The following is an 11,102-nucleotide window of genomic DNA, read 5'->3' as shown; positions in this document are numbered from 1 at the left end:
ACAAATGGAACCAAATGGACCCTGACTGGTCCATTTGGTTCCATTTGAACGCTCTCAGAGTTACAAACACACAAGGTCATTTTGTTCCTATTCCTAACTATCAATCATTTGGCTGGGGACCCCCTGAACCACCTCAAGGACCCCCCACTTTGAGAACCACTATTTAATTAGACAATTCCAATCCTGCAGGAAAAGTACAAAACAATACCCTCGCTTATCAGCCTACATCATTTGGGCTTGTTGTGTGATATTGCCTGCATAGGCTACTGGAGTTTAATAAACACAACGACATGATGGGAATATTCAAATCTCTAGAGAGGACAGTCAGCTGATTCGGACAAACGGGGCGTTCTGGCAGCAGGAGAAATGCACTTTTCCGTTAATACAAGCCACCTGTAGAATATGTAGGGAAAACATGACATCACAGATCAAGAGGTGGACTGTTGACAAAACGTCCACTGGAGTTCTCCGCAGAAACCGGAGAGGTCCTTCTCGGTTAGTTTAAATCAGTGTGTCACGGGGCAGCCCGTGACACACAGAGACTAAAAGGCACAATGAATGCACACACACATCAAACTAAACACAACTATATTCGAATTAATCATTGCTGGCCAGCTTGGGAGTGCTGTGGGTTTCATATTTGTATATCTGAATGAATTCCTGAGCATGGAATTGCGATGTTTTTTAGACGTTCCTGTTCATTGAATGTGGTATTAATCTATTAGGGTGAACGCCTCACCTGTCTCTCCTCTGCAGGGCTGGCAATCCTCTGTTGATTGGGAGGTGCCAAGTACTGTAGAGGAGAGGGGTGTTTGTTCCTGCTTTATCTTGTAGCTTTTCTAATTGTCATTGTGTGGCGCCTTCGTTCGCAAACGTTTTAATTTCAAGGACCCCCATAAAGTCTTGTGCTTGCTGTGATAGATTTCTGTTAGATTTTGTTTTTACATAACATTATAATGTTCCTATTTTGATCATAAGACCCAATTAATGAATGTCTCAGTCTGCAGGTTTTCTTCAGGATATGTGTGGCACTCATTTATGACACATGACACATTAGGAGTCCACTAGGACAGTGGTTCCACCTGAGAGTTTACGGGTCCATTTGGTTCCATTTGTACTCAAGAGTTACAGACCTGTATAATGGTCAATTTGGACCACTTTCAAGCAACTCCGAGGGTCCCTCAACCCATTTAGAGACATTTAGGGCTAGCACTGTTTTTGGTAATATGTGTATGCCCATGGCAAAAATTTAATTTTGACAAAAATGTTTACCAAAAGCCAGCATGGTGATGACCCCTGATTTCTACACTCTCAGTACAAATGTTACAGACCTGTTACTGTTAGGGTCCATTTGGAACCCCCTCAGGAACCCTGAGGTTCCTCGGGCCCTACTTTGAGAACCACAGTGTTTAAGCCACATTTCTGTTTGACTTCCACATAAGAACTGTACAAGAGCATGCCGACTCTTGATTCGATTAGGGATAAAGGCGCATAGGTTTCCTCCTGGCTTCCTGTCAACCTGCAGAAAATGTGCAGCGCGTGCACTGTGCGCAAGGCGCGCGGGCTGTGGTTACATTTGGCCCAATTCCAAACCACCCCCTCACTGACTCATTGACTTGGGTGCGCGTTCATGTGAGCTCCGTAAGGGCTTGAGTGTTGTTCCAAATGAAATCGGAAAGTCAGCCTGAAGTCAGCGAGGGCTCGGGAACGCCCCTTTCTGCACCCTTTCCGTAAGTCAGCACCTTTGGAGACTTTGGCAAAGAAATTGCCCACAATACATTGCGTAGTGGGAGTTACCAGAGGACGCCGATACCCACGGTGCCCGGATTTAAAAGGGAAAGAGGCCTTTCTTCTGCGACGTCGCTGGCCGAGAAATAAATGCAGAATTAATATGTCTTTTTACCACCGGTCTCAGTAGCGGGGGGGGGGGATTCATGTCATGGCATCAGGCCAGGGTTCATTAGTGAGGAGAATGGAATAAAAAAAATAAAAAGAAGTTCAGTTGAACGTTTGAGAACCTTCAAAAAGCAGGTTTTTGAGGGATTATTTTTATTTATTATTTGTTTTATTTCTAAAGGAAAAATTGTAATGGATTTTTTATTATCAAATAAATTGATTAAACACTTTAATCAACCCTATTTTATACTTCGTTGTACTAAGTTGTTGTGCAAAATAGCAACGTGTCCCAGAAATATAAAGTTACTCCTAAGGCTATCATATAATTTACTTATATTGACAGTATCGATAGCTGTTTCACTCATGATACAATGTCTCTTTTTTATAATATTTTATAATATAAAAGTTTATAATATTTAGAGAAATTCGAAGTTTCAAACAGGGAGGCAAGTGTCAGTCGAATCTTTGGTTGTCACGGCAACGTTGTCATCTGTGGTCAAGGTAACGTGGGACGTCACAAAGGGCTGTTCCATTGCTTTTGTACCCTTTTGGAACCCTTAAACCCTCCCACACTCAGGCACTTACCAGCTGACTTACCTTAAGCTAATGAGGGTGCAGGGCTTGAGGGCTTAGGGTGGAGTTTGGAATTGGGCCAATAGCCTACAAGCAGTGGTGTAAAAAGTACTCACTTAAGTAAAAGTATCAATACTGCAATATAGAAATACTCTTTTACAAGTAAAACAAGCAAAACAATGTTTAGTAAAGAACAAAGGTATTGGTATCAGAAAGTACTTAAAGTAGCCTACCAAAAGTAGAAAGTAGCCTACTCATTATGCAGAATGTCCCATTTCACAAGTTTTCAAATGTATACAATTATTTTTGAATTAGCAGATCTACAATCAATGCAATGCATTGCGAACTTGTAGATCTGAAGCATTGTGAGCTTGTAGAACGGCTATTTTCAAATGGCTGGGGTGAAGTGGGTAATCAAAATCTACAAAGTTGGCTAACTTTTTCAAATAATTGTAGTGGAGTAAAAGTACAATATTTGCCTCTGAGATGAAGAGCAGTAGAAGTAAAAGTTAGAAATACTCCAGTAAAGTAAAAAAATAACTCAAAATTGTACTTACATAAGTAGGCTACAGTACTTAAGTGCATTTACGCCACTGCAGCAGGCCTAAAACGAAATGCGTGTTTATGCCCCAACACTGTGAGGATAAGTGCTCCATTGTTTTGTTTTACTGCCAACCCTAATACACAACATCAAACTTTATAGCCAATTTCCTTAAAATGACACATTTAAATAGTTTAAATGACGTTTTTATTTGTTGGACATCAGTTATTAACCAAATACTAATTGCCGACGCATGATGGAATGTTAATAATTCAAGTTATATAGACATATCAGAATTAGTTGGCAAAGAGGCTTTTGGATTGAACAATTAGACATCCCTAAATTACCGGACCACATTTTGACCACAGCTGCCTAAATGAACAAAACAAAGATTTCACAATATTTTAAGGTCTTACATATTATTCCTGTCTCTTATAAATAGGCCTATATACCACCATATATATATATATATATATATATATATATATATATATATATATATATATATATATATATATATATATATATATATATATATATATATATATATATATATATATAAAAAATCTAAATGTTAAAATACATAAATATTTGTGCCATTTGTGCCATTACACAAGTGTGAGGTATTTTTACTTTGCTGGAGTATTTCCAATTTTCAATACTTTTATGTCTACTCCACAACATCTCAAAGGCAAATATTGTACAGATATAAATTATTATATCATAAAACATACATTAACCACTTTTGCCCTATTTTATACAGGCTATTTGAAAATAGCCGATCTACAAGCTCACAACTCTCACATTGCAACGCATTGTGAACTTGTAGATCTGATATTTTCAAACATTTAATTACTTGTACTTTTGGTAATTTAAGTATATTTTGATGCCGATATATTTTGTACTTTTATTCAAGTAACATTTTGAACACAGGCCGCCTTTTGCTTGTAACAGAGTATTTCTACATTGTGGTATTGCTACTTTTACTTAAGTAATATATCCGAGTACTTCTTCCACCACTGGTCCCGACAGAATATGAAGTGTAACCCAAGTACTGGTCCCTCCTGTTTATTAGCTGACCAATCAGAGAGCGACGCTGGCTCCCCCTCCAACTCACACAACTATTTAGCATCTGAAACTTGGGAGACGGTTTCCCCCAACAAAAAAAAAGTTCTGGAGGAAAAAACTTCCTGCGAGAGAATAAGAACCGTGCCAACAACAGTCCAAGGTTTTCATTCCTTCTCCAAAAGCCACTGACAGACAGACGGGTGGAGATCGAGAGCAACAAGACGTCTTGAAACATCTTTCCCCATCATCTTACTCCCTTATACTTATATACTTATAAGTATACTGCCTTTATAAGTAGAGTATAAGTACACTTATACTGACTTATACTTAACACTACACGGATATTTAACATTCTGTAACCACGGCTTCAAAGGTGTTCTCCTCGCTATCCCTGCATTTCTTCAAGAGAGAAGAAATGGAAGAGGGCTCGAGTTCTCCCCCCGTGTCCCCTGTGGATAGCCTGGTGTCGAGCGAGGAGGACCAGGTCGAGAGACAGCAGCAGAAGCGCTTCGGGAGGAAGAGGAGGAACAGCAAGAAGATGTCGGCGGGCGACGAGTCGGAGAAGCGGGGCAAGAAGCCCAGTCCGAGCAGCAACCAGAGCTACGAGGAGCTGCAGAACCAGCGGGTCCTGGCCAACGTCCGCGAGAGGCAGCGGACGCAGTCGCTCAACGAAGCCTTCTCGTCCTTGCGCAAGATCATCCCCACGCTGCCGTCGGATAAGCTCAGCAAGATCCAGACGCTGAAGCTGGCCTCCCGGTACATTGACTTTCTCTACCAGGTGCTGCAGAGCGACGAGATGGACAACAAGATGTCCAGCTGCAGCTACGTCGCGCACGAGAGACTCAGTTACGCGTTCTCGGTGTGGAGGATGGAGGGCGCGTGGTCGATGTCAGCGACCCACTAGCTACACTACTACCCACTGTGGGCCTCACTTATAGAATATGCCAAAGCGGTAGGTGTCAAATACATGCTTTGTGTCAAAACTCAATTTTAAAAAGTATATCTTTTTTTATAATAATAATAATTATTATTATTATTAGACCAAATATTGTTATTTACAATAATCATAGTAGCTATGTGGCAGTAGACAGTGAGTGACAGGGAGGTGATTTGGCCTATGTAGCCTATCTTCTAAGTTGAAAACAATAGTATAACTTTGATTTGATAGATTGATTGATTGATTGAATACTGGTATTAACAGTTTTAAAAAACAACTAGGCTACTTAATATTTTGTAAGTAATAATAATAATAATGATAATAGTAAAAACATAATAAAACATTATAATAAAAAAAAACACAAATAATTTTACTGTCATGTCAGTCAAGACACATAATGCCGGGGTGCCAGGGGTGGAGAAAAAAAGAGAACACAGAATAATGTGTATTGCAGGCCTATAGTGCGCAAACATTACATTTTGCCAGTGTTGTGCCAAAAGTGCGCCTGCGATTGTTACAGGAGCGACACATTTCACACCAAGGCCTCAACATCTTGCAAACACTCCACTGCATGTCCGCACCTGGATGGAGCCCGTGCACGGTGCATGTGTGCGTGCGACCGTGCGTATGCGTGCGCGAGTGCGCAAAGGGGTCTGGGCTGACCCGAGCGCACGTCGGGTACAAGTGCTCTGACAATGCTTTTTTATTTAACTCTCCCACAAGGAAAAGGACAAAACGTTAATTCCTTGCGTCAGGTCAGGAAATGGAAAATGGGGAATATTTCATTTTCTATGAGAAAACGATTACCCCTATGGTTACAGCCTATAAGCGGGGGGAAGTAGACTTAACTAATATAAATAATGTTTTTGGAACCCGTTCACATACCAAGCCAAAGACGTCTATAAAACTATGCTTCGTTGAGTGAAATGGTAACAACTCCTAGCCGTGTAGATGAAGTTCCGTGACAGCTCGAAAACACATGAAACCTATGAGATGATCAGTCTTTCTCGCTGTCAAGCCTCATTCAATCGCTCTCAACTGGAATACCAAAAACGTTCGCCCCAAAACACAATCGCCCCGGGCCGGGGCAAATCCGGCTACCTCGGAACGGTCGCCACTCACCACCTGGTATTCCTAAACGTAACCTCAGTAGACCTAACCTAAACATAACCTTGTTCCTAAACGTAACCTCAGTAAAACGATGCCAAAATCTAACCTTATTCCTAAACGTAGCCTAACATCAGTAAACTATGCCTAAACCTAACCTTCTTATTCCTAAACGTAACCGCAGTAAAACTATGCCTAACCCTAGCCTTAAAGTTATTACTGAACGTAACCTCAGTAAAACGGTGCCAAAACCTAACCTTATTCCTAAACTTAACCTCGGTAAAATTATGCCTAACTCTAAACTTAGTTATTTCTAACCTTATCCTCAGTAAAACAAATACACGAATACAAGAACCGCTGGGGGGTGAGCGTGTTTTGGGGCGAGTCTTCCGGTTACCCTCAACTGTACTTTAAAACGAGGAGCCACAACAGAACACTGCAGCCATGCTATCACGGCTAATTTATATTCACAATGGAGTGCTTTCCTGTGTCGAGACCGCAGGAATGGTAGCTCGGCTGGACCTGGAAGTTCAACCATATCCAATGCAATGCAAGGACCCTAAATAGGGCCCGTATTAGAAACTGTCACGGCTTTTGCTTATCTTTGCATAGGCTGTCAACAGAAAGCCCTCAGAGCCATTTTTTGGCCCAATTCAGACTCATTCGGGCATCACTGTCATACATGAGTTGTTTATTGTAGTGGACCACATTGTTGTGATTTTAAGGGCCAGCTTGCTGGTGTGGAAATTCTTTAGACTCTGGGCCCAATATAAGGACATTTTTTATTGATTTAATATTTTATTGAACAGAAATGCGAACAGCAGGAGTCATACACTTGGTCTAAAAGGATTACACAAAAAAAAATCCAGTACTTGTTTCCATTGAGGTCCTATGGTCAATTAATCAACATTGCATAAAAAAATAACACCATATCGTCACAAATATAAAACACTATATGTACAGAGTAGAAAAAAGGGGGGAAATAAGGGAAGACAGGGATGCCGATACTCAATTGGGCATTATGAGCTATTTATTTATTCTACAATGCATCCTGTTCAGGTTAAATTCAACGTTTAGCCATGAAAGATTGAGAAAGCCAGTGACATTAAATAACAAGTCTCCGCTAAAATAAGTGTAACCAGGGTTTGTTTAGTTTTCATGGGCTGCTGGGCCTAAGATCTAGTTTGCAGAGCAGACCGCCCACTCATAATAGCTCATCAGCAAAGGCTTTGTTGTCTTATAAACCGTTCTTTGTGCCGAGAGGAAAGAAATAAACTTTATTATAGTGATTTGTGTAAAGCAAGGTAAATTTGAAGACCTGTGGCTTTTCTCTCAAGCTAACCCGGAATTCATTTCTGCTGTCATTACGGTTTTCAGTTTCACTGCTTCTAAAGTGGAATGTGAAAGAAAATAACGACACTTATGGCATGTTTAAACCTTTTAACTACAAGGGGGAGAAAAATAACTTAGAGTCTGAGGCAAATTGCTTTATTTGATGCCATTCTTGATTTACTTGTTTAATTCCCCCCAAAATAATAGGCTGTGAAAGTCAGGGATAATGAACACTGTGCTCTGCGGTAGAACCATGCATTAGCCAATTCCTTTTAGGCTGCGCAGATTAAAACGTTGACTAAATTCAATTCCTATTGAGATGTCAGAATAAACGTGACAGTCAATACAGTGATTTACAACACAAATTTACAAAAAAAAACATGGATTATTTACTTTATACGAATAACTTATTTCTCTGCAAGTTTATTATCTGTAAACGAATGTATACAGATTTATCTAAAATGAAACCATCCAAAATGACTCAGGTGCTATAAAATGCAGGCCAATAAAATTGTGCCACGCCATATTTCAGTGGAACCGCACGTTATTACACAAAGAAACTCATTTCAGTTACTTACTGCCATATGGTTTTACTCATTGGCAAATAGTTGATTCATTAATGACTTCCCAAAGGCTATGCCAGCGAAACCAATGCATTCTTCATAGGAAAGAAAATAAGATAGGATAGGCCTTAGAGACCTGAAGCAAGTTGTGACAGCATCGTTACAATTTACCAGTGATGGAAGAAGTACTCACATGTTTTACTTAAGTAAAAGTATCAATACTGCAATGTAGATAATATACTCTAATACAAGTCCCATATTAAAAATGTACTTGAGTAAAAGTACAAAAGTGCAAAAATGCATAGCATTGTGAAGTATTGTGAGCTTGTAGATCTGCTATTTTTTATACCTCAAAATTGTACTTAAGTACAGTAATTACAGTACACGTACTTAGTTACTTTCCACCACTGCTATATTGACGTTCACTCATATATGCACCTCTTCTGTCCTTGTTTTACAGACTGTTTACTTCTACAAAGTATGAAGACACTTCACTACAAAGACTAAAGGAATTATTGAAGAAGAACCCACGAACCTCAAAGGAATGGCCGGCAGAAGTAATGTGACAAACAGCTATATGAACTCTTCAAGAGTGTTTTTTTTGCATGCAGTTCCATGACACTTTGGGACTGTCTGTTTGTGTGCGTGGAAGGAAAAGCATGGAGTCCATGGACAGTGTAGGAGGCTGGAGATGTTTCACACATCTACACGCACAACATAGACCAGTGGTTCTCAACCTGTGGGTCGGGACCCCCAGGGGGGTCCCCACATGATTTTTTTTTCTTTGGGGGAGGGGGGTCCCCAGATGACAATGAAGGGACAATCTAAGGACTATTAAGACCTTTTTAATACCTCAAAAAGAAAGAAAAGAAAAAATACCATTAATGCATCAATTGGCCAACATTGGCCAAATTGTCAAATAATATAAGAAATAGGCAAACATTGTGAAAATAGCCGATCAACAAGCTCACAACGCCTCTCGTTGCAAGGCATTGTGAGCTTGTAGATCGGCGATTTTCACAATATTTATCTGTGGAACCGAGTCAAAATGCCCCAACTCCCACAATTCCAAGTGCTTGTCAGAGTGGGGGGGTCCCTGGTTGAAATATGTTTATTTTGGGGGGGTCCCCAGTTGAAATATTATTTTGGGGGGTCACAGCCTGAAAGGGTTGAGAACCACTGATATAGACAATAGCTCGGATTTATGGTCGGTATTAGGCCTACAGAAAAGCCATCCTTTATCGTTTTTTTGAAGGAGATAGCCTATATTTTTTGTTTTTTGAAGATTTTAAATAGAGGTATATATATAAATGAATGCATATTGTACATAGCTGTGTAAGTAGGACTATCAGCTTGTAAAAGGGACCAATGCAATTTAGAATAATTACGTTCTTGAAATACGCTGCATGGATTTTTTTCCTAACGACTTTCTTTAGTAAGTCTCCAAAAAAACTCCGTCCAATGTAAATTTGTTTTTTGTTTATTTATTAAAACAAGTATTTTTTTGAACGAGATGTAGTTGAACTCTTTGATTTATGCAAGGCAACAACAGCCATAGTTTTGTCATTGTTTGCCATTTTCACATTTGATGTAAATTTATTATATAGAAAAGGCAAAAACTATTCTTAAACTGAAATAAAATCAGTCCAAACCATGTTTTCTGATGAACTTCAATTTGACGAGATCAGAATTCCAATGGAATGTGATTTTTTTTTTATTATAGGCCTATTAGGCCTATTTTAAGACCCAGATAATAGACGAGCCTAAAAAGTCACCTTTCTAACATGATGGTCTGTCGATTGGGGAAAAAACGGTAACAGGACAGGTGGGCACTGGGGACATCTGGGCACCTAGATGTAAAATTGGCTATTTTGTCCAAAATGTTTGAAAAATTGTCTTAAGTATAAAGTAAAGTATACATGATATGAACATGCACGGTACATCATTATCAGACTTCATTGTATCCCTCAACTTCTTGTTTATGCCCCAAAATGACTGGATATACAGGTTTTGTCGCAATTTGTAGCAATTGTAGAATTATTAGACCTTAATTGTCGAATGTTTAAGCATGTTCTAATCACGTATAGCCTACTTTACTTAAAACAATGTCCAAATATTTAATTTCTTAACATTTTGGACAAAATAGCCAATTTTACATCGAGGTGCCCAGATGTCCCATAGTGCCCAGCTATCCTGTTACCAAAAAAACAAACAAAAAAGTGAACTACTTTCACTGCTGGGTGTGAGATCTGGTAGGCTATTTTTTTTTCTCCTCCCCCCCTTGTTGTGGAAAGAACACGCCGACCTGAAAGGATCATAAAAAAATACTGCTTCATTAACAGTGGAGGAAATTCGAGCTAGTTTCAAACCCAGGCATATAAAATGCCTGTCCACTATAATAACGAGTAATCATTTCAAATGGCAATCCTTGGGGGGAGATAGGGAAGGGGGGGCATTTAACGAGCCAGGGAGCCTCGAACAACCACAGATAAGGACAATAATGATCCACCTCGCTTTTAAAAAAAATAACCCGGACCCCTCGTAGACCTCTTTATGGTTTCCTTTAAGTCTTTAGCCCACACTCTCAGAGCATTAAACTGTTTACATCTCATTTTCCCAGACGCGGTTAAGATGCAATCTAAACAGTGAAAGGGCCTCATTGTTGTTAACCTACCAGTCCAGTCCACAGCGATACGTGTCTCTTCAGTAGGCTAGGCTAAACAGTGTGTTGGACAAGGTTTATGTGTTGATAGGCTAGCCTATAGGCATTGGTGGGAGAAGTAGGCTACTCGGATATTTTACTGAAGTAAAAGTAGCAATAACACAATATAAAAATACCCTGTTACAATTAAAAGGCCTGTGTTCAAAATGTTACTTGAGTAAACGTACAAAAGGATTGGCATCAAAATATACTAAAAGTAGCCTACCAAAAGTTTTCAAATAGCCTATGTATAAAATATGTGTAATGTATGTTTTACAATATAATTATTTATATCTGGAAAGTAATTAGTAAGTAATACATTTTAAAATAATTGTAGTGGAGCAAATGTACAATATTTGCTTCTGAGATTAATGGAGTATAAGT

At 39.4% G+C, this 11,102-nt stretch overlaps 1 protein-coding gene across 1 annotated transcript; it reads left to right on the top strand.

Moving 5' to 3' along the window:
* The first annotated feature begins 4,181 nt into the window (after window positions 1-4,181).
* Window positions 4,182-9,526, top strand: twist2. The gene is made up of 2 exons (XM_084083779.1): window positions 4,182-5,030; window positions 8,478-9,526. Exon 1 carries the CDS (start codon window positions 4,494-4,496, stop codon window positions 4,980-4,982), a length of 489 nt encoding a protein of 162 aa, XP_083939905.1. The 5' UTR covers window positions 4,182-4,493; the 3' UTR covers window positions 4,983-5,030; window positions 8,478-9,526.
* The last annotated feature ends 1,576 nt before the right edge of the window (window positions 9,527-11,102 follow it).

This window comes from Gymnoscopelus microlampas (assembly GCF_963454915.1).
Source record: "Gymnoscopelus microlampas genome assembly, chromosome: 17".
Classification (NCBI taxonomy): Eukaryota; Metazoa; Chordata; class Actinopteri; order Myctophiformes; family Myctophidae; genus Gymnoscopelus; species Gymnoscopelus microlampas.
Note: the sequence above shows the minus strand (reverse complement) of the source record. Positions and strands in the feature narration are given on the sequence as shown.